Raw genomic sequence first — 23,909 nt, 5'->3', positions numbered from 1 at the left:
CTAAATTTATGACAAATTTCGAAAATAAGTTTCAAAATATTTTCGTAAAAGCTTAAGAAAATACAAAAACTTTTCATTGCAAAAGATTTTAAGATTCAAAGAATCACAAAATAAAATGATGACGTTTCTGGGTTGGACGTCTGCCGTAGAGAGAGAGAGAGAGAGAGAGAGAGAGAGAGAGAGAGAGTTCGTAACAGAGAGAGAAAAAGAGCCATTCTAGAGAGAGAGAGAGAGAGAAACAGAGAAGTGAGAGAGAGAGAGAAAGACCCATTCTAGAGAGTCAGATAACCGTTTGAGAGAGAGAAAAAGAGAAATGAGAGAGAGAGAGAGAGAGAGAGAGAGAGAGAGAGAGAGAGAGAGAGAGAGAGACAGCCATTCTGACAGAGAAAAAGAGAAATGAGAGAGAGAGAAAGAGTCATTCGAGAGAGAGAGAGAACAGTTCGGTGGAGAAAAAAAGAGGAAGAGAGAGAGAGAGAGAGAGAACCATTCCACAGAAAGAGAGAGAGAGCCGTTCGACAAAGAGAGAGAGAGAGAGAGAGAGAGAGAGAGAGAGAGAGAGAGAGAGAGAGAGAGAGAGAGAGAGAGAGAGAGCCGACCTAAAGCATCCACCTCCCACTTACTACCACCATCAAACCCCCAACACCCGATGATTAACCGGACCACGTGGGCGTTCGTCTCCCTCATTTGGCCGAAAATGACCGAAAAAAGCCAATATTTCGGCCATTTCTCGCCCCTAAAGACCCGGGCCAAGAGGAAGGGGGCGGCACCGAACGGGGACACCCCAAATAACGGAGTGAAAGTCGAAATTAAGGAAGAAATAAAGGATGAGAAGGTGGACGGCCGTTGCGTCTCTTTCTTGGGATAGGATGGACAGGCTATAGGTCAGGCTAGGTTAGGATGTTAGGGTTTAGCCATTATTTATTGTTAATAGTGAATTACTAGGCTTTTTCAGGCTTGGTCAGGCTAGACTAATCGCTCGTTATTGATTTAGGTACCTTAGGGTTGCCTCTCTCTCAGGCTAAGATGGACTGTCCATAGGTCAGGCTTTTGCCATTACTTATTGTTAATACTGAATTAATAGGCTTTTTTCAGGCTATAGCAGGCTAGGTTAATCGCTCGTTATTGATTTACGTACTCTAGGGTTGCCTCTCTCTCAGGCTAAGATGGACTGTTCATAGGTCAGGCTTTAACCATTATTTATTGTTAATACTGAATTATTAGGCTTTTTTCAGGCTTGGTCAGGCTATAGCTGGCTAGGTTAATAGCTAGTTATTGATTTAGGTACCCTAGGGATGCCTCTCTCTCAGGCTAAGATGGACCATCCATAGGTCAGGCTTTAACCATTATTTATTGCTAATACTGAATTAATAGGCTTTTTCAGGCTTGGTCAGGCTATAGTAGGCTAGGTTAATCGCTTGTTATTGATTTAGGTACCCTAGGGTTGTGTCTCTCATTAGGCTTGGATGGTCAGGCTAGGTTTGATTTTAACTACTATTTACTGTTAATACTCAATTAATAGGCTTTTTTCAGGCTTAGTCAGGCTATAGCAGGCTAGGTTAATCGCTTGTTGTTGATTTAGATACCCTAGAGTTGTGTCTCTCTCATTAGGCTTGGATGGTCAGGCTAGGTTTGATTGTAACCATTATTTTTAGTTAATACTGAATTAATAGGCTTTTTCAGGCTTGGTCAGGCTATAGCAGGCTAGGTTAATTGCTTGTTGTCGATTTAGGTACCCTAGGGTTGCATCTCTCTCATTAGGCTTTGATGGTCAGGTTTAAACCATTATTTATAGTTAATTCTGAATTAATATGCTTTTTCAGGCTTGGTCAGGCTATAATAGGCTAGGTTAATGGCTTGTCGTTGATCTAGTTACCCTAAGGTCGCAGCTCTCATTAGGGTAGGCTGTAACCATTATTTATTGTTAATACTGAATTAATAGGTTTTTTCAGGCTTGGTCAGGCTATAGTAGGCTGGGTTAATCGCTCATTACTGATCTAGTTACCCTAGGGTTGCGTCTCTCTCATTAGGCTTGGATGGTCAGGCTAGGCTAGGCTTTAACCCTTAATTATTGTTAACGGTGAATTAACAGGCTTTTCTAAGGCCTGGTTAGCCTGCAGTCAGTCAGGTTAATCGTTTGTCGTAGGTCGTTCTACCTTAGGGTTGTGTCACGTTAGGCTAGAGTAGGCAGACCTTAGGCCAGTCTAGATTGGGCTACATAGACTATTCAGTAATAAGAGCAGATTAAAAGCCTGTTTTTGCAGCCTGGTTAGCCTGTAGCAGGTTAATCGTTGACCTAGCCAGTCTGTCGTTAGGCTAGAATAGACAAACCTTAGGCTGGGTTAGGCTATTCAACTGGGAATATCTTATGGTTTACAATTCTCTCGAGTTCATCGTAGAGCCACAATAATGATGATGAAAATTCTAATTAATTAGTTATATTATAATAGCCTATATTTAATTAAACCATTATTTAATTCCAGTGGAATTTGTCCTAGAGCTTCGATAATTCAGTCTTTCGCCAAGACGGAATTCGACATCAACTGAATTTTCGGAGGATCCGTTTTCACCCCGCAGCTTAATTTGGTCTTTTAAATCAGTTACTTCACCATCCATAGAAACTGCGTTTATTTCTGTACCTATTTCGTTAATATTTAAAGACATGTCGATGTGATAAAGATGTTAGAGTAAATCAACGTAGCCCATTCATTCGTACGGCGTAATCTTGCATATAATTTTCTAAACCTCATCATAAGTATACAGTAATAAAAAAAATACATCCCTGCCCATAAGACAATCCTTTACCCTAATACCAAACGTACCTCTGCATCGACAACTCTGTAGCCTAATCCGTTGCAATAAATAAGATTCTCATTGTCTACGAATGCATATCATTATTAGGTTCGTCAACTGATTTCCGCTTGGTAAGATGAAGTTACCAGAAGCTCACTTGCTTAAACGACCTAATTTTTAAGTTAATACGGCATTCTCGCTCTTAGAATTTTCAGAATATAAATCCTTTCCTACTGCCCCAACTAGGTGGACGCACGGCCACTGGAGGACGTCACGCCATCCCAGAAAATTGCTTCCAGAAGGAGAATCCAGATTAAATACGAAGACGACGCGCAGAAGTCAAAAGGAGTTTCCGCTGGCCACGAAATGTCCACCGGCCAGTCACCCCAGTGGGACGCGTTGCAGAGCAACGGAACGGCAATTTTAAGCGTTAGTTGGGCGACGATATTTTGTTGCAGTTCTGGTACTGTGAACTTAGATGATAATAAGTATCGATTAACAGTTATTGAAATAATAAATTTGCAATTCTTTCCCCCACAGCCAAGATGTTGATGTTGAATTCTATACCTACTTCTGTTTTCCTGGGCTACTTAAAGCTGTCAGGCTGCCTGTTCAAACTGAAAACAAATAATTTTTGAATGTAGACTTTAATCAAAGTACAAAATGAAGACTTTTTGGATTATGTACATAAATAAAACAGAACTATTTTACGAATGACTAAATCAACAGTTGAATTTTAGGCCAAGATCAGAAAATAATTCAGAAATATGAATAAGCTCAAATGTCAAAAAAGACTGAATTCACAGAATTCCAATTCACTTTTTATTTTCAGGAACTTAAGTCCGAGGACATAAAACCAGGCCAACCGGGATGGGAACCTCCTCGCTGGCGAGAGGTCTTGGAAAATATCCGTGAGATGAGATCGGCTCACGACGCCCCTGTAGACAACATGGGGGCGGAAAAGTGCTCGGACAGGGACTGCAGCCCTGAGGTAAATCTTAAGAGAAAGTCTAAATGTTTTTTGAAGTTTACGTTCCTCTTAAATTTTTGTTTGAAAGCAGGTTTCGTCGATAAGATGGTTTGAAATTTGGAAAATTGTATTAGAATGACTATGAGCACAGTTCAGTATTCATCGGCCGAGGAATGTATCTAATTGTTTTCAGTCATTGACGAAGCGTCGATCTTTATTGTACGACACCTCATAGAGGACTATCGTCTATGGTGTGCTTTGTACAGCGGAATATCGTCTATGGCGTCCTTTGTACAGCGCAGTTTAAGCAGCACTGAAGGTTCCTTGTTCCTAATTTTTACAGCCTTCGTGTTTTTTTATTTCCCTTACAGGACTATACGTGACCATTTTTCTCATCTCCATACAGGTATACAGATTCCAAGTCCTCATTTCTCTCATGTTGAGCAGCCAAACTAAAGATCAGGTGACGCACGCAGCCATGACTAAGCTCAGAGAGCACGGCTTAACTGTGCAGAACATCTTGGACACAAGCGACGATGTCCTTGGCCAGCTTATATATCCTGTTGGGTTTTGGAAGGTGAGAGTCATCGCGGTTTTCCGTCGTGTGCGTCCCTTAATACTGTCTGTAAACTGGTCAGGTTGATGGATAAGGTGATGGTTTCACTATCTTTCAGCGGAAAAATTGACTACAACCGTAGCATTTGTCCTGAAATTTATGTCAAGGTGATTAACAGATTTCCTTATACTTCACTTTGCATATTATTTCTGTCCTTACAATTTTGCATAAGTAAAATTTGTTGAATTTAGAGCATTCCTCAGTATAGGATTGATTGCTTTTGAATCCAGGATTTGTGTTTTGATAATGTCTTCATACCTGTTTTAATACGCCTAAATTTTTTCCATAGTCTGTATAGAGTGGTCTACTGAGATTACTTCACAAAATGAAATTTTTTATCATCACCATTTGTACATTAACTTTTCCCTTCGTGTTGTCAAGACGAGAAATGCATCGTCTTCATCTTTCCGCCAGAATTTCAGTCCCATTTAGGTCTTATTTATGTCCCTTTTCCATATTTATTGGACACTCTTACTAATCTATGCCCTGCTGTTGCCATATCTACTGCTTTTCGGAATAACCGTTCCTCAAATCTGTGTTTAAACCACTTCAGTCTGTGAGATCTTGGTCATTTACTTCCTTCCAAGGATCTAGACACCTATTTCCACTTATTATTGGTCTTCCTTGCATCAGAAAAAAGATAAACCTCTACGTATTCTATGCTCGTTCACACCATTCCATTCCCGTTTCAGAAAAAGGTTGTGTATATCAAGAAAACGTGCGAAATCCTGAAGGAGAAATACGCCTGCGACATTCCCCCGACGGTCGAGGAAATGTGCAAGCTACCGGGAGTGGGTCCCAAAATGGCGCATCTGTGCATGGACATCGGGTGGGGGAAACTGACAGGCATTGGTAAGGTCTGAAGTCCGAGAATATACAGTTTAGGCCGATGGCCAAGCGCTCATTCAGCGCTGAAAGGGAAATTCCTTGCAGTTGCACTGTCAGGCAATTGTCAGATGGTGAAAGTAAGGGAATATGAATGGTTGTACTGTAAAAGGAATGAAAGGGGTTGCAGCTCTTAAGGTCGTTTTTGTGGTTTAGCGCCCTGGTTGAACGGTACGATATCCGTCACGCTTCTCGTGTGATGGAGAAGGAAAGATAGCTTTAGATTTTAATAGGACAGTGTAATATTGCTTCTCAGCAGAGAAAGACGATGATAATTTGAATTATTATTGCTGAATCCCATTCCAGATTTTCATGTGGCTTGTATAAAGGATTTTATTGCTTGCAAATGCACTGTCTTTTCGATTTTCATAGGGCTTGTATAAAGGATTTTATTGCTTGCAAATGCAGTCTTTTCATAAACATTATAGCAGTGAATTCTTTTTGTATGCCTATATCCAACACATATTCATATACTTTTATCTATGTTGCATTACATTTAAGCATTTTTATGTTTGATTCATAATTCTGAAAACACATCTGAAAGTGTATGAACACTTTCAGGTGTCAACAGCCTCACATTTTTCATCCGAACCTTTATAAATCTGCTTACACGTTGCATGCGTCAATTCACATCCAACTTATAGTTCTTACTACGAATCTAAACACATTCTGTATCAGACATCATGCCCTACAGGTGTGGACACCCACGTCCACCGCATCAGCAACCGCCTAGGCTGGACGGGGAAACCTACCAAGACCCCAGAGGACACCAGGAAAGCTCTGGAGTCCTGGATGCCGCAAGAAATCTGGAGCGAGACGAATCTCCTGATGGTCGGGTTCGGACAGCAGATCTGCCTTCCTGTGGGGCCCCAGTGCGACGCTTGCCTCAACGTCTCCCTGTGTCCTTTCGGAAGGGTGCCCGGGAATCGGGGGTCGCCCAGGAAGCAGCCCTCTTCCAAATCGCCGGGCAGGAGCGGTCTGGGGAAGAGCTTAGACGTTGAAAGTGAACCGTCTTAGTTAATGGGTTTCCCAGATGTTAATTTTCAAGTCGTTTGTTTAAAACGAACGGTAAATAGAGAAAGTACAAGTAATTAATGAGGCAGGTATAATTTTAAGGTAATATACAATAAAAAAACAAGACTTTTTAAGGTAATGCTTTCTTCAAAAATGTCAGCATTGAAGTTTCATGTTTTAATTTAGCCTAATCATTTTTTATTTTTGTATGTAAATTTCTTTCAACTTCTTCTTGCATGGATGCAGAACTGTAATAAATTTAAGAATCATTGGTCTAGTTTTCAATATGCCTGGAAATATTAACTAATTATTACTGCTCGTTTGAGGTATGGGCGTGCACCCTCATCCCAGAAATCTATGCATAGTGGCTTGCACGAGACCTTAGGAGTCTGTGAACACGTGTGGCCCAAGAAACCAGAAGATGAGTATGTGTGATTTTTCAAATTAAAAACCATTTTCCTTACCAATGCTCATTATGGTACAGTCGGTACTTTGGTACTCAACAATTGACCAAAATGACAATTCCTCTATAGAACAGAGAAAGGTCTAAGTTAAGTCTAATGCTTAGCTTTGTAGACGACCAAACAACCTCCTAAATTTGATCGACGCAAACATCAAAACAGTATTAGATCATAGGAACAAAGGGATATTTGTGAGCAATGGTTTGTACTTTCATAGGAACAAAGGGATGTCTGTAGCAAATATGAATAAAAATAACTGGAGAAAAGTTATACAAACATTTGAAAATTACAACATTAATGATAAGGGGGTACAATGTATAAAAAATTTTAGGTTTTGTTTGCAAATTCCTGTTACATTAAACTCTTCTTCTGCATTAATTCACTGTAATTTTATAGCAGACAGCCCAAATAGGCTTGTACCATCTACAGACAGTAATATCATTCATTGTACTGTCTTTCTGAAGCGTTTAGACATCCCCACAGATGGGACTTGATGTCCTCAACCCCATTACATTACCAACATTTCTGACAAACTGTGGACACTAGCACAATTCATGATAAACTGGTCATGCCTGACTCTCTTCCAAAACCTGAATGATTACACAAAGGCCCCGTATAAAGTCAAGATACTATGCTCACAGTAAATCTTCACATGAAAAAGATACCACCAGTCAATCACAACATAACAGTTTTTATTAAAATATACAAATTGTAACTACATACTATACAAAGGTACAGACTCAACAAAAGAATACTTCAGTGGTGGATATTCACAGATGAAGTGGGAACAGTCTACGCTGCCTTTGCGACCAGCTGCGATGTACAAATGCCTTAAGAATGGCTTCGAGAAATGATAAAATCGTTATTGTTTATAATCACAATTTTGCTGTCTCATACTGGCAACCATTTTGCAGTCATGGGGTATAATACAGGTATCTGATCTCAGTTCAATACACTACTCTGTTATAAGGATGGACCGATATGTTCATTCTCAAATGACGGTTAAAAAGTTGGAGGTGGAAAGGTAGCTGAACAGTCATGAAGGGAGGAAAGGAACATATAAAAATATAAACATGAGAGCAATGCGGTAGAAGGCCAGAGATACACAGGAACGGAAGATGTCTCTATGAAATGAAAACGAGCTGCTATAGTTTTGATTCTCGCCAAACAGTTGCCTCTCGTTTCGGAACGAACCACCTGGACTATTGCTACAAGACTTTGTAATCATAATACTTTGTAATAACAACATATGACTATACTGTATTCATCGGAAATCTCTGTAATGACAACATAAGCTATACAATAGTAGTTGGAAACCCAACAATGAAATTCACAATTCAATCACTGCTACTTTTCAATTCCGCCACTAAGAACCCACATCATAGTCGTATGGTGAGCAACGCAACTTTAGACATTTTGATAATATTGGAACTTCAATTTTTGCAAAGTTCAGTAACTAATATTATCTGCAACACTGACTGATTGTATTGCACATGTAACCAACGACTTTGCAAAGTCACTCTTGTAACGTCAGCTCTGAATAAACCGATTAACAAAATCACCTTGCGCTGTTGTCTTTACAAGAACTTGTTGCTGCTACAAGTCAGATATTCTAGAGCACCATCCCAGCTGCAAAGTCCCATACCAGTGTTCAACTTTCATGTTTGATAAACTGATAAATCAGCAAAAGTAGTGTGTGTAATTCTGCATGCAATTGCAATGTTTCAAAATGAAGATAAGTAAGAACTCAGACTAGGATGAATACCAAACACAGAACCTACAGCTCACTGTGTTGACCATAAACAATTGGTGGCGTCTGGCCAAGCACTTGTTTGTTTTCGTGTACGGAAAACCATCACACGACAACTAGCTGAAACAGACATTACAGAAAAACAAAGAAATAAAGATATAATATCCTATATATCACTTGGAGCGTACAGCACCATTTTACGTTTAAACGTGGATCCTTTTCGGTGGCGTTTGTTGCGTACAAAAATAGACAATCCTCTCCATTTCACGACCAAGTTCCTCAGTTACTGACGGTGCTCCAGAAGGGGTCGTTTTCAAGGTCTTCATTCTTCGGTCCGATCAAGCAGCCCCCTTCGATTGAGGCGTCGCGCAGGTAGGTCCTCGCAACTCTTATCAGGTCTTGAGGCTGGGCATCCAAGATCGACCTCCGGTGGTCAGCGAACAGTTCGTCTGAGATGTGGGACAAGAAGCGTCTACTTCCTTTGGAGCCCGGGGAGACGGGAGCGTCGACCGACTGGAAGACGCCCAACTTTGCCTCCGAGACGTCCGTCTCGTTGAAGCCTCCCGAAAGCACCCACTCCACGGCGGCATCGAATGTCGCCAGCGTCTTCGTGGAGTTTGGATCCCTGTAGCTGTAGAAGGAGTAAGCTGCGCCGGCCGTCGAGTTAGCCCCGCCGCCGTAAGCGCCCCCTTTCTCTCTGATCTCCTTGTGAAGGAACTTGAACATGAGACGAGCCAGCAGCCTGAGGGGGCCGGCATCAGGGTGTGCGTAACAAACCCCAGCGTACGACTTCGAGGCAAAGTTGATCGGGAAGGGGAATATCTGGTGGTTTCTAGAGGTGTGAGGAGTGAACTCTGACGACACACAGGTGAAAGGCGACGTCCCTCTTGGAGTTCCGTCCAGCTTACTTAAGAACCCCTCGAAGTTTTTCAGCGCTCCATCGTGGTATTCAGGAGTCGAGTTGATGGCGACCCTCATGCATTCCCGGGACAAGAGCAGCCCGGCTAGCTCTTTGAGCTGCTCTAGAACGGGGCCCAGGTCCTCCATTTCACTCAGCTCTTTCATGTACGACAGACACGTCAAGCCAGACCATTTCTCGGTCAGAGCTGAAACCGGGTTTGTTGTGGCGGCGGACGCAGTCATGGCATACCGGTGACCGTGGAAAACCAGACTGTTGGCTTGGTTCGTCGCTATCATCTTCACCAGCGTGCCAAATCTCTGGAGGTCGTCGAGCTTCACCTCGTTGAAGATCAGGGCCCAGAGGTCAAACATGTCATTTAACTTGTGGTTTAGGCAGTGGGACGACACCTGGATTCCTTGTTCGTACTTGTTGCTTTCGACGGGATGCGGGGTGATGACGGTATTCACATTCAAGCCCCCAGTTTTCAGCTCCACCTCCTGGTCGAACGAACGGAAGTCGAAGTGCCCGGCCCCCATGCGCGTCAGCACGCCACACAAAACAGGCACCAGCGGCTGAAGGCGTTCGGGAACGTGCTGCGCGTCGAGAACGGCGTTGAAGTACGTGATGCCATTCGTCGGCTGGTCGCACGCCTGAACGGGGACGCCGCTGACGCTGACATCCGTCACCAGCGTCGGGGCGATCTTGCGGCTTATGTCGGAGACGTGCAACGTCGGGAGACAGGAGATGTCTTGCTTGGCTTCCTGTTTCTGCCTCAAGGTCTGTCCAAGCTCCCATATCCTTGCCCTGTCCTCTTCGGTCAGAGAAGTGACTTGTTTCGCAAGCAGTTCGTTTTCCTTGTTCTGCAAGTTCAGCTCGTAGTCGCTCGTGGGCGACATCGTGAGTGTGTACTTATGAGTGTTATTCAGGAAGTACTTCTTTATTTTCTCTTGAAGGAAAGTTGGGTTGCTTTCCAAACATTTCCTGAACTGCGTAATATTTCTGTTGATCTGCAGGGCGTCTACTGGATCGCTGTCCAGATTCCAGATTGGTGCCAGATTCATGGCCAGCCCAAGACCAAAGCTTGACTTCTCGTGCTTGACGCTCAACTCAATGCTGTGTAGGATAGCTTCGACCCTCTCTCTGGGAAAACCTGTCTCTGCCAGCCTCTTAAAAGTGTCTTCAATTGCCGACTTGACTGTACCTAAATCGGCATCCTTCACGCCCTGCAGACCGACGGTGAATGTCGTGTTTCTGGTGTGTCCATCATAGCCAGAGGAAGGAGAGAAACTGGAGCCTAACTGCGGCTCCAGGAGCGACTCGTAAAAGGGGGCGTTGGGGCCACTCATCAGCAACTGCCCGAGGATCTCTAAGACGAAGTTCTCGAAGTTATCGACGACGTTTATCAACTTGTACGACACCGCTATGGAGTTCTGTGCGTCAGGCGACGCCATCGGGTCTTTGCCGCAGTTGATGTGCGCCTCCCTGGGTTCTGACCAGCCCGGCTCTTCGGGCACCGTGGTGCTCGGATCGATTCTAGTGAACTTGCTCAGGTAATTGTCGTCTATGAAGGACAGATGGTCTTCCAGGGGCATGTCCCCGTAGGTGTAGAACCGTGCGTTGCTCGGGTGGTAGTGGTGAGCGTGGAAGTGTTTGAGATGATCCCACGTTAATTCCGGGATGCACAAGGGGTCCCCACCGTAGACGACGCCATATGTATGAGAGGGCAATATGCCGTTCTGAAGCTTCTGCGAAAAGAGCTGCTGTGAGTCGGCAAAGACCCCCTTCATCTCGTTGAACACAACGCCCTTGAACACCAGTGGGGAGGACCTATTGTTCACATCTTCGTGTTCCAACCTCCAGCCCTCCTGCAGGAAGTCCAGCTCGGTGAGGTTCGGGTGGAAAACGGCGTCCAGGTAGACGGACATCAGATTTCTGAAGTCCACCGGGTGTTGGGTGGAGAAGGGGTAAATAGTGAAGTCGCTGCCGGTCATGGCGTTCATGAAAGTTGACAGCGACCTGTTCAGCATCTTCATGAAAGGGTCGCTGCAGGGGTACCTCTTGCTCCCACACAAAACGGTGTGCTCGAGGATGTGGGGAACGCCCGTGGAGTCCATTGGCGTCGTCCTGAACCCCACGCAGAAGGTGTTTGTCGGGTCGTCGCGAGCTATGTGCAGGTAGTCGGCTCCCGTGGCAACGTGCTCGAGGCGGACGGCCGTGAGGTAGAGTTCCGATATGTCTTGCACCTCCTTCACCCTGAATCCGGAGACAGTCACTCCAACTGGAAACTTGGCTTTTACCGCTTCACCTGGAAGATGGAGAACTTAGGAGGCTTGAACATACAAAAGGAATGTCTAAAATTTGAAAACATACAAAGTTTCTTAACATACAAACCCTCACTTTTAGTGTGTATTAGTATACAAATAGAGGGTAAAAAGACCATCTACAATTGATGTAGGCTAAATGTTGTGGGGATATCATGCAATGGTTACATAGAAACTTGGTACAATGTGCAGCTTACATATAACGTGGGCAATCACCACCTTTGTTGTGTCGTTTACCACAAGACTTCTCTGTTGCACAAAACAATTAACTGGGCTCAAAGGCAGAGCTCCATGTATGCTAAAGGTTTGTCTGTTGAGAAATATTAAACTTTGTTATAAAAATTCAGACATTCCTACATGTGTATGATGCCTCAAGTTTTAAATGTGCATGTCCTATGGAGCACAAAGAAGCTTTCGCTGAATGGGAATGGTACATAGGACCTGTAATGTCGTAAGTACGGTGGACCCCTGCCTATTTGCGGTTCTTAATCAAGGATTTCTCTGTGGAACGTATACACATTATTCGCAGAAAATTCGCTTATTTGCGGTATTTTTCATGCAGAAATATTCACAAATTACTGTATTTTCATATCATTTTCGTGACTAAATGAGTTTTTTGTGATAAAACTATTAAAATATTTGGGTATAAGAATTTTTAAGAGGGTTTTTTGGTGTTTTGAACGCTCAAAATAGGCAGCTATAGCATTTTAGAAGGGTGTTAAGTATTCGCGGATTTTAGTGTGGTACGGTTCCCCTGCAAATACCGGGGGTTGACCGTAATACTTCAGGCTAGCTGAGCATTATATAAAATTAAATAACAATCCATACAGACACAATTTCACAGCAGATTTTGTTTTTTAAATACAATTTATATTAGTACAGGGTATTAGTGCATGATAGTTTTCCACACACCACTCTGCCACACACAATAGCATGTTGCGGGGATCCCAGGAAGGGTGAAGCCCCTAGCTAAGTCACACATGGCGCCCTATGGTAAGGTTAGGTTGACATATTGCTGTAGCCTGTCGAATAGCTTATGCAACTCTTCTGCACTTTCATAGCCTACAGTAGCCTAGGCTATTGATATGGCATTATCCATTTCACTTGAATTTGCTTTGTCCAGGCTATTCAAATGCCCAGAAATACCCAAGTTCAAGGTTTCTCACAGATGTGTCATGCATGTAGGTGTGGGGTACTAGATACGCAGTTGGACAAACATAGCATAGCCTAGCTCTAGCCCAGTGGTTCTTAACCTGGGGTACCTGTACCTATATTTTCCTAATTTTTCTCTAACTATAACTGTCTCAATCACAGTAAGAAAGAACCTCGTTTGAACATCATCATTAATGAGAAACGACGACAAAAGAGCCACTAAAAATGTGCATTCATTGTATCCTACTACACTTTTCATTTGAAATATAAAGTAACTTTGTTCAGTAATAGAATACATCTAATTATTTCTCAGAAAGGTTTGTATTACTAATCCTTTTCATAAGTATGTACTGTATTTATATTGGATGGGGTTATGAGAAAGTTTTCCGAGATATCAAGAGGTACAGGCAGTGAAAAAGGTTAAGAACCCACTGCTCTAGCCTAAGGTAGGGGTACACCTCATATATTCAGTAAATACTCAATTTTTCATATATAAACCATATTTATACCCAGATTAATCTAAAATTAATTAATAAAAATGACTTTAAATAATAATATGGGTATTTCTAAGCAAGAGCTCTGCGTTTGTTGGTCAATTATTAGTAACCTCATATCTACCCAACATGGTTGAGAACCCTTTGGGAACGCGGGGTTTTGGAAATGTTGGGAGAAAGACTGGACTGCCACGTTGCTGTTACTGAATGGTCCCGCACATGCGCAAGTCATCAGGGAGCCATAAGTTTAAGAAGGGACTGGCTAAGGAAATCTTTTATAAAAGGAACTATACCAACCTACCGTACCCTAACCTAACCTAAATAAGCAGGCCTTGTTGCTTAGCCCCCTCGGACCCCCGCCGAAGGAAACTCTGCTCTTTACTGAAAGTTCCCCAATGACACTGCGCATGTGCGACGGCATTCCAGGATGGCCAGCATACAATAACATACCAGTTTTGTGGCTAATTATAGTTTATTGCCAAAAAATAAGTGACCTAAAGTACTATAGGAAAAGCAACCTAATATTACTATAGGGAAAAGTCAATTTCCAAGGTAATAACCGACGTGGAGCTCCATGCTTAGTTCTAACTCCAAATTAACCACAATTATAACCAAATTAACCTAAGAATTAATAATTAACCACATAATAATAGATAATATTCTATTACTTAGCACTGCAGTAGAATACATAGGCTAGCCTACGGTAGCGTAGCTATGTATAGTAAATGATCAATTTCCCAAATATAAACCAAATTTACGTCCAAATTAACCACAAATATAACCAAATTAACCTAAAATATGCAAATTAACCAAATAACAATTGGTAACAGGCTATTATTAATAAAAAATATACTTAGCATTGCAATACACACGGCAGAGTAACTCGGTACATTAACCGATTAATTTGCCACTATAAACCAAATTAACCACAAATATAACAAAATTAACCTAAAAATATGCAAATTAACCAAATAAAAACCCGATAACATTAACAATACTAACACGTACTTGTAGCCCCGACGACGCATGGGGCTGGCTCCTTCACCCACATATAAACCAAACCCACGACCAAATTAACCACAATTACGACCAAATTAACCTAAAAATATGCAAATTAACCAAATAAAAACCAATAATAATAATAATAATAATAATGATAATACGTACTAGCAGCCCCGACTACCCATGGGACCGGTTCCTTCGTCCTCGAGCTGGTGACTATTCGGCGACTAACCAGGGCGCCTATTCCTCTAAATAGCCTCGAAATAGTCATTTTAGTGTATTAGCGGCGTCGCGTCGTCGTCAAAAGACTCAAATTGCGTCAGGGAGTTAAGACGATTCTGGGATCCGGCGTCGGCCGACATTGAGGGATGACGTAAGGGAGGTGACGTTTGTTTGGTGGTTTCGTTGATTGATTGGTTATTTATTACTGTTTTTTGGATTTAAATTGTATAAATGTGTATTTAAATAAATTTTTAATGATTTGTTTTATATTATAAATGCTAATTTTGTACTTTAAACCTAAATAAATCTCAATAAAAGTGAATAATAGCGCGGAATAACGCGTATGAATAAAGTGAACGCTTCCATGTAAACACGCTTAACGTATTGTTTATTTATGATTTATTGCTAATTACATGATTATGCTTTTAGATACATTATTAATAATTTAATTTTTTGCTTTAGATATTAATTATGCAATATAAATCTATATAAACATCAATAAGAATGAATAATGACGCTATTTACCGTATTCTTATAAAGTGAACGCTTCCAGGTAAACACCGTCTTACCTAATTTATTCTTTTTTAAATTTGTTATTTAATGCTTTATTTTGAGTTATTAAATATTTAATGCATTATAAATACTTAAATTTTCATTAAAAGTAGTAATTTTTCAATATAAATCTACCTAAATGTCAATAAAAATGGATATAAAAAGTGAACGCACCCGGGTGAACATTCTCCACATAGTTATTATTTTAACGGACTTTTTTTTTTTTTATTCTTATTTCGTATTTTTGTCTTTATTTTCCTCCATTTCTTTCTTTTCTTTCACCTTTATCTGATACTGTATTTTTCAGGGTAAATTTTAAGTAAAAAGGAAACCAATAAAGTGTTTTACATACGAAAATTTACTGAAAATCTTCGATTTTTTTTCGTCTCTTGTCAGTAATTATGGTAATTACCGACTGATTCGTAATGGAATTTACATTAAAGAATGTTCATTATAATAGAAATTAATGTGAACGTCCTAATTATATAATTATATAAGGATATAATTATGAATAAATAATTATATAACGACGTTATGCTCCTCAATATATGGCGGTTTTCCCGGAACGAATATTCTAGCTGTAAAAATAAATCCTATTTTACGTCCTGATGTCGTCACAATTATCTACATTCCTCATCGTTTGTCACGTTGCTGAAGACCTTCTTGCTCTAAAGGAAACAAACACCCTGGTCTTGGTACTGCGACGAAGGAATGGTTTAACCCAAAACAACCAAATTCGATCAATTTATTATTCTATAAATTACAAAGAGATGAAGACAGTATCAACACTTTCAGAGTCTGCAAAATCAACAAAAGGGTGAAAACGAGGATTTTAACAATTTTTTTTTGGGGGGGGGCCTGCTGTTTTAGGCTGTATAGCTGCTGCGAAATGCTGTGCTGTTGCATACAGTCTTCTGCAATCTTCTTGGGACTTGCACATCAGATATTAAGTCATGTTGTGTTGGCGTCTGAGGTTATCAAACATGATGTTGCACATGGCTTCCAGGTCGTAGGAATGGTGCCATCCCCAGTCATTGCGAGCTTCGCTGTCGTCGAAGACTTCCGGCCATGTGTCGGCTTCGATTGGAAGAAGAAGAAGAAGAAGAAGTAAATAAAACGTGTAGATACTTAGAAAGTTTACCAGAGGTTTTGCTAAGATATCAGATGGAATTCTAGCTGGTTAAGAGAAGAAGAAGAAGTGGCCCTAAATAAAATATGTAGATATTTAGAAAGTTTACCACTAGAGGTTTTGCTTTGATATCTGGCGCAATTCTAACTGATTAAAGAGGAAGAAGAAGAAGAAGAAGATATGATTAAAAAAAAAATTTAATACATTCAGAAACTTTACCAGAGGTTTTGCCAAAATGTCAGACGTAATTATAACTGGAAATGGGGCAGAAAAGAAGCTATAATTGAAACTTTACCAGAGATTTTGCTAAGATGTCAGACGCAATTCTAACAGGAAATGGGGCAGTGAAGAAGAAAATGAATATATAACCAAAACAAATGGAATACATTCAGAAACTTTACCAGACATTTTGCCAAAGTGTCAGACATAATTCTAACTGGGAGTTGAAGGGAGGCACTCTTACCAATGTCCTGTCTAGAATCAGGTCTGTACGAAACCTGAAGATTTGGGAAGTGGTTCCTGACAGCCGTCACAATCTCCTCTGGGCAGAAGCTCATGGCTGTCACGTTGTAGGTTCGACACCTCAGTTGTTCCTCTGGGGCAACCAGCATCTCCCACAGGGCTCTGGAGGGTTGCAGAGGGAAGGATTAGGCAGAGGCTTCAGTGAGGATTAACATGTTTCTTTGCCTCGGCAGAACTATAGTTCTTTTGAGTCCTAAGGACTCAGTCAGGATCATGTTTCTTCAAATAAAAGCAGCCCTTTCTGAGTCCTGATTTAATGCAGAGGAAGAGAATAGCTTTCATTACTCAGCGGGGTAACCTTGCTATTTTTCACAGGTACCATTTTGGTCAGTGCTCCACTGAGATGAAGGATAAACCCCGTAACACCCTACCAGACTTATACATCCCAAACTTACCACCATTTTAAGGACATTTCAGGTAAAAATGAGATTGACACATAACGTCTCATCCCGTACCTTAGGCAATCGTCGATGTACATCATAGGCAGTCGAGAGTTAGGCCTGAGATAGCACTCAAAGTGCCTTCCCTGGATGGCATCGTGGAAGATCTGTACAGCATAATCTGAAATTGACGAGGAGTCAGGAAATTAGAATCTTCATTCAATTCCTCATTTCAAAGAGACAATAACTCACAGGGAAATATATGAGGAGACCCTCATGGGCATCAAACGCCCTTAGACCCAAGTTGCACGAGAGGCGCCAGGCTCGCTCTCTCTCACTCGCTTTCTCCGTCTCTCTCTCTCACCTGTCGTTCCTCCTCCCGGCTGGGTGTCCGAAGATATGACGCCTGGAAATCGCAGGCAGCGGAAATCCAAGCCGAACCTGTGATTGTAGTATTCTCCCAGGAGTTCCCCGTGGACCTGTGGATGTAAATCGATAAATCAATAGATCACTGGACAGAACATGAGATAAATTTAAAGGAATATATCGACAGATAATCAAATCTAAAGAAACTATTTGAAAGTATTAAGATAATTTTGTGGTCATTTGGGGTTTCTGGAGATCTGCAGGTTCTGCTGTTGGGTTTCTGGAGACCCCCAGGTTCTCGCTGTTTGGAAACATCACTTGGGGCTTTCGCCACTCACCTTAGACACGCCGTAGATGGTCCTGGGCCTCTGGATTGTGAGGTTGGGCGTGGGGTTCCTCGGGGAGGTTGGTCCGAAGGCGCCAATCGTGGAGGGGACGAAGACGCGGAGGTTGTACTGTTTACTCAGTTCCATGATGTTGTGGAGACCTTCAATATTCACCCTAGAGGAGAGAAGAAGAAATGCATGAAAACAAGTGGGTCATAGGTCATGTTTATGCATCTCTTACGACTCATACCGTGAACTTGCCAAAGAGGACGGTCGCACGCTCACCTGATAGCGAGAGGTACGTTTTGTTCACCGATGGCTGACAGCAGTGCGGAGAAATGTATCAGCCAGTCTATTCTGTAGGTGACCACAATCTCCTGCAGGCATTTGAAGTCCAGGATGTTCGCGAAGACGTATGGTCCTGTCGAGGAGACTGTAGTGTTAAGAACAGAAGTACAGCCTAGATCTCAGGTGTGCAACAAGCTATGGGGATTAAGCGAATGTGGAAAAGGGATGTAGTGAAACACAGAAGCCATCTGAACTAAATGTATCACAATAAGAGGTTGCACCTTACTCATTGACCCACTCATAACATTCCTTGGCTTGAGATCGAAGACCTCCATTTAGACTGGGTATCTCTGGCAATGCCCAAGAACTCTTTAAGAACCCAACCCCATAACGTCAGTCGTGCGTCAGCTCGTCTGACAGCAAGATAAGTTCATTGCCAGAAAGGGTGTGTGTGACAGGTTCATTAAGATAACGGACTGGCACAACAAGAGTTTCGTGCCAACTTACCTTGGCTCACGACTTCCTTCGAAGGCTTCACGATGTCGGACAAGATGACGTTCTCGACTCCGTACTTCGACCGGAGCAGCTTGGCCAGTCCTGTGCCCAGCTGACCGAGGCCTCCTGCAGGAGAGAAAAAGAGGAACGAGGATCTGAGCGTGCAAAAATCCACAAACGTCTCAACGTCTTCCGTTCTGGCACCTTACTGCGAGTCAGCGAGAGCTACGACAAGTAATCATTCAGTTACTCGGATACAAATTTCACTCTTACCCGTAATGAGAATTCTTGGGGGGTCTCCGTTGATTGTATGGCAGTGCCGCAAGGGATGACCAGTGGTGCCAACTCTTCCCACACTGCAAGCCAGGCTGCCGACATGACCTTTCCAATTTGAGCATCTTCCCAGAGCGGACTGGAGGAAACTGGAGATTATTTTGGGCCTGGAAGGCAAAGGGGTTTTGACGTTAAGTCCAAAGGTCAAGGTGATAGTAATAAAAACCAGGCACAAGAGTGCAATGTAGATGTCAAAGGTTGAACTTAACCCTGAAGGGAAGTTTGAAGATTCTGTTATTTTTGCATCCAAATCCCCCAGCACTACCACCCTATGTTATTTTTGCATCCAAATCCCCCAGCAGAACCACCCTATCTCCTTCTTTCCCAAACTCCAGGTCTCCAATTTCTCTCTGTCGCCTACATTTGCATTCAAACCACTCAGCACAATCATTTTTGCCTCTTATCCAATCATATTGATGGAAGCAGTTATTAAGAGACAGATATTTGATCTTTATGGATGAGTTTGCTGGCCTCCCAAGCCCTTCACCAAGACTGGCTGCAACCTACTACAGTTGACTGACTACCACTTTCACCAGAGAGAGAGAGAGAGAGAGAGTATTTATTATTTTTATCAAAATAAGAATTGTTCTGAAAATTCTTTGTTGAGAGAGAGAGAGAGAGAGAGAGAGAGAGAGAGAGAGAGAGAGAGAGAGAATTGAATTCTTTCAATTTTGTATTTATTATTTTTATCAAAATAAGAATTGTTCTGCAAAATTCTTTGTTGAGAGAGAGAGAGAGAGAGAGAGAGAGAGAGAGAGAGAGAACTATCAATAAGATCCGAATCTCGTTCTGAAACTGAGCCACGTTCATTTGCCTGAGGCCTCGTTCAACAGACCTAAACAGGTCTCGAAAAACGGTCCCCAAAAAATATTGATTGATATCCTCTCGAGCCACACGCCACCTGGCGTTGCACACCATCATTTTCCCTCTCTATTCTTCCTCCCTTTATTCATAAAATTCTGAAAATTCGTCCCATTATCATCCTTTTGTCGTAATTTCTCCTCCCAAAGCCACGTGGTACCACACAGCCTAGCACCTCAGCAAAGCCCGGATTAAAATTGGTGTACCTCCTTTTTGGCAACGAATCTTTAACGTTCCCGGCCTACTTGGCACTGCCCCGTGACACCTCTGGCAAGTACCGCTGGCACCCGACCCATACCCTGGCATTGGGAAGAGCTTATGTAAAGAGAAATGAAAAATAAATTCGTTTCTGAAGACTTTGGAAAGTGAAAAAAAAAAATTCGTATCTAAAGCCTTTGGAAGGTGAAAGTCTTAGATATGCCCAGATTATTGGGTATGGAGGCCTTAGTCATGCAATGCCCCGGGGCACGGATGAAGAAATGAGAAAAGAATGAGAGAAGAATATGGTGAGAAATAATAAAAATGGATTTAAAGTTGTACAAATGTTGGAATGTTTTCAAAAGTCAGTGGGTCGAATATGATGAGAAATAATAAAAATTGATTTAAAGTTGTACAAATGTTGGAATGTTCAAAAGTCAGTGGGTCGAGTGTCTAAAATTGAGAGAACAGATAGATTTGATGATAAATGTTTCATAGTAACGAAAAGGAATGTGAGAGAATTTTTTGGTAAACCGGAAAATCTAAGAAAAGTTGGAATGAAATAACGAGAATGATTCTTGTGATAAACATAATATGAATAATGGTGATGAATTGTTTTGATAAAAAAATTAAAGTAAAAAAATTAAATACAAAGTTGCAAGATTTCAATTCTCTCTCTCTCTCTCTCTCTCTACAAACTTTTTTGCAGACCAATTCTCTCTCTTTCTCTCTCTCCCTCAAAATTTCTCTCTCTCTCTTCTCTCTCTCTCTCTACAAACTTTTTTGCAGACCAATTCTCTCTCTTTCTCTCTCTCCCCCAACAAAATTTTTTGCAGACCAATTCTCTCTCTCTCTCTCTCTCTCTCTACAAACTTTTTTTGCAGACCAATTCTCTCTCTCTCTCTCTCTCTCTCAACAAGCTTTTTGCAGACCAATTCTCTCTCTCTCTCTCTCTCAACCAGCTTTTTCCAGACAGATTCTCTCTCTCTCTCTCTCTCTCTCTCTCCAGACAGATTTGAGGACTCGCACCTTGCAACATGACTTGCAATAACGGCCCATTTTTTGCAAGCTGTACCCCGTGGTCAGGGCACTGTACCCACCAGAGAGAGTGCCCGGGCTCAATTTGCAAACGGGACTGAACACCTTGGGCATGTGGCATTATGGGAGGGCATGAGGCTCGCAATTTCATCCCAGAGAGTCGCATTTTCAAGAAATTGTTGTTTAGATTATGATGGCAAGATATCATTGGCAACTATGTTGATAAGCTAATTGCCATATGCTCCCAGATACAGTAATTCACAGGTTTACCTTATATACAAATTTAATTACAAATTGAATAAATAACAGACTTGAATAAATAGCGAGTAAATCACCCAGAGACATCTGGAAGTTCTGGCCTTGATTAGTTGCCAGGTATCATTTAATTTCTTAATTTCTTCCATGCTTCCTGTTTTTGTGTCAACATTCCATGGTTCAAAGTTGGTTTATTTTCAACCAAAGATATATTTCAACAGATTGAAAAGTTAATTTAACATCTTAACCAAACAATACCACGATTTTTAACTGTCAAAAATCAGTCTCTCTTCAGATCTATGACTGAAACTATATACATTTTCAACCAAAATACATTTCACCCAACTGAAAAGTTAACCTAACATTTTAACCAACCAATAACACAGTCCTTCAACCAGAAATAAAGCGGCGTAACGCCAGAACAACAGCCCAACCAATCTTTGAAAGAAGAAGAAGTAGTCCTCTTTGAACTCTTCCACCCAATCTTTGAAAGTAGTAGTCCTCTTTGAGCTCTTCCAGGTAGCCCAAAATGGGATCCGCCTGAGGTAATATAATTATCAAAATTACCCGTCTTGACAGTCACCTGTCTGTACCTGGGCCTTGAGACGGGGTGGAGGAAGGGTGGGGTAATGGCCTGGTGGCCGGAGGCTGGAAGGTGGGGTGTGTGATTGAACCCCGGAATGGACACAAATGGGAAAAGATTGTCAATTACCTTTGAGTCTCAGGTGATCATCTCAAAAAGTTATAGATAGATAGAATCATTTTAATCATTTTTGCGCATTACAATTGTCATAAATTTTGGATAGATTAGAGAGAAATCTGTATGAGAGAGAGAGAGAGAGAGAAAGAGAGAGAGAGAGAGAGAGAGAGAGAGAGAGAGAGAGAGAGAGAGAGAGAGAGAGAGAGAGAGAAAACTCTTTTTATTTCAAGTGTCATAAATTCTGGCTGGATTTTAGATATAAATCTGTCGGATCGACGACGTCTCACCAGAGAGAGAGAGAGAGAGAGAGAGAGAGAGAGAGAGAGAGAGAGAGAGAGAGAGAGAGAGAGAGAGAGGTAGGCAAGCATGCAAAAAGCACAGTTCCTGTACGAAGCTTACCTCATTGCCTTTGAAAACTGGATTGACACTACAGTTTACAAAGCAAAACACTTATGGCCGCGCGAATATCGTCAGAGCAAAACACTTATGGCCGCGCGAATATCGTCTGTTATATTCTTCTCTGAACAGCGGCAAACTACCTAACAACAGACAAACTACCGTGTTTTAGCTGTAACGATCAAAACAGCTGTTTTATCTGAGGAAATGTCAAATAGATACGAACGTTCACCATTAGGTCAGCCTCTAACTATAATTTTTTTTTCTTCCAGGGAATAATGACAGTATTTCCTTTCGCCCAGGTTTTTTTTTTGGGGTTGAAGTTTTTCTCTAAATGCGAGTGAAAGTTTGAAGTTTTCCTTTCACAAGAAGAAGAAGAAGTTTGAATGTCCTTTTTTTTCTCCTGAAAAGGTTTAGAGATTTTGGTTATTGGATGAATTTTTTCTGGCCAAAATATATAGACACTTTCTCGAATTGGGTAAATAAAATATAGGTAGTTTTTTTTTTGTCAAAAATTCAAAACTGTCCAAATTTTTTTGTCAATTTTTTCAGTTTTGTCATAAAAAATCATGATATTTCACATCACCGATCCAAAAAATTTTACACTGGTCCAGAAAGAGTCAGGATTGACCAATTTTTTCTGACACTGACAAAATTCAATCTTGATTTCGGCAAATTCACCAAAATTCACTTTTGTTTTGTCAAAAACTTAAAAAATTTACCACAATTTTAATAAAAAAAAAAAAAAAAACTAAAGGTTTGCAAAAGTTCCGTTTTCCAAAAAAATACAGAAAACTGGGCCTCAGGTGTCTTCATGAGATTCTTCCATACCAGACCACCAAAGCCAGTCGGTTTTACTTCATACTTTTTCACACTACGCCCCAAAAGTCGGCCCCCCCCCCCACCCACCCCTCCTGCTTTGCCCCACTGAATTCAAATCCTGCTCGACTTGATCACACTGAACCGAGGCGAATATTTCAGACACAGAACAGAAAGTTGCAGAAGTCCACTTTCCCAATTTTCTCCAGACTAGAGACGCATCTCAGAGTTCCCACTGCTTCAAAATACCACGGAATACCCAACGACGCTCCCGCCCTCTCTATGGGTACGTCCTGTGGCCACTTGGGCACGTTTAAAGATACCCACACGCTCTCTCACACACGACTGGGGCAGTCCTATACTGCCGACGACGCGAGGTACAGTTTGGCAGGGGGCAAATCTGTCTTGGCAGAGTAGCAGTACCCACTTACCAGTCCCAACCTGCCACTACCGGGGTCTTTCTAGTCCTGCCCCTTGGGGCAGATACTCAGTTGACTGGTTTGAATTATTTTTTTTTTTTATCTTTAAAAAGTTGTTCTTTAAAGTGGGGATTATGTAGTATGGGTATCTGATATGATGGCCTGGTGGCCAGACATGATTCATGATCTTTGACAGAATGCATGTTTTGGCAATCAACTTGTTGACACAAACAAACATACACACGCTTACACAA

The 23,909-nt window shown here is 41.6% G+C and overlaps 3 protein-coding genes across 4 annotated transcripts; 1 reads left to right on the top strand and 2 right to left on the bottom strand.

The window, feature by feature from the left end:
* Positions 1-617: 617 nt before the first annotated feature.
* Positions 618-6,545, top strand: LOC136856307 (endonuclease III-like protein 1). The gene is made up of 6 exons (XM_067134061.1): positions 618-832; positions 3,037-3,219; positions 3,623-3,781; positions 4,167-4,337; positions 5,069-5,228; positions 5,956-6,545. Exons 1-6 carry the CDS (start codon positions 647-649, stop codon positions 6,276-6,278), a joined length of 1,182 nt encoding a protein of 393 aa, XP_066990162.1. The 5' UTR covers positions 618-646; the 3' UTR covers positions 6,279-6,545.
* An 862-nt stretch (positions 6,546-7,407) lies between these two features.
* On the bottom strand, positions 7,408-14,743 carry LOC136856306 (presequence protease, mitochondrial). Its single transcript, XM_067134060.1, has 2 exons — positions 14,522-14,743; positions 7,408-11,692 (listed from the first exon to the last, which is right to left on the bottom strand). Exons 1-2 carry the CDS (start codon positions 14,625-14,627, stop codon positions 8,766-8,768), a joined length of 3,033 nt encoding a protein of 1,010 aa, XP_066990161.1. The 5' UTR covers positions 14,628-14,743; the 3' UTR covers positions 7,408-8,765.
* A 1,118-nt stretch (positions 14,744-15,861) lies between these two features.
* Positions 15,862-23,612, bottom strand: Tdh (L-threonine dehydrogenase). Of its 2 annotated transcripts, none has more exons than XM_067134057.1 (10): positions 23,564-23,612; positions 22,421-22,820; positions 18,910-19,076; positions 18,649-18,762; positions 18,139-18,274; positions 17,866-18,028; positions 17,526-17,640; positions 17,237-17,342; positions 16,723-16,883; positions 15,862-16,207 (listed from the first exon to the last, which is right to left on the bottom strand). In XM_067134057.1, exons 2-10 carry the CDS (start codon positions 22,423-22,425, stop codon positions 16,077-16,079), a joined length of 1,098 nt encoding a protein of 365 aa, XP_066990158.1. In that variant the 5' UTR covers positions 22,426-22,820; positions 23,564-23,612; the 3' UTR covers positions 15,862-16,076. The 2 variants fall into 2 exon arrangements, with proteins under 2 accessions (XP_066990158.1, XP_066990159.1); XM_067134058.1 differs by having other exon boundaries at positions 23,486-23,583.
* Between the last annotated feature and the right edge of the window lie 297 nt (positions 23,613-23,909).

The sequence above is a fragment of the Macrobrachium rosenbergii genome, chromosome 35 (genome assembly GCF_040412425.1).
Source record: "Macrobrachium rosenbergii isolate ZJJX-2024 chromosome 35, ASM4041242v1, whole genome shotgun sequence".
Lineage (NCBI taxonomy): Eukaryota > Metazoa > Arthropoda > Malacostraca > Decapoda > Palaemonidae > Macrobrachium > Macrobrachium rosenbergii.
Note: the sequence above shows the minus strand (reverse complement) of the source record. Positions and strands in the feature narration are given on the sequence as shown.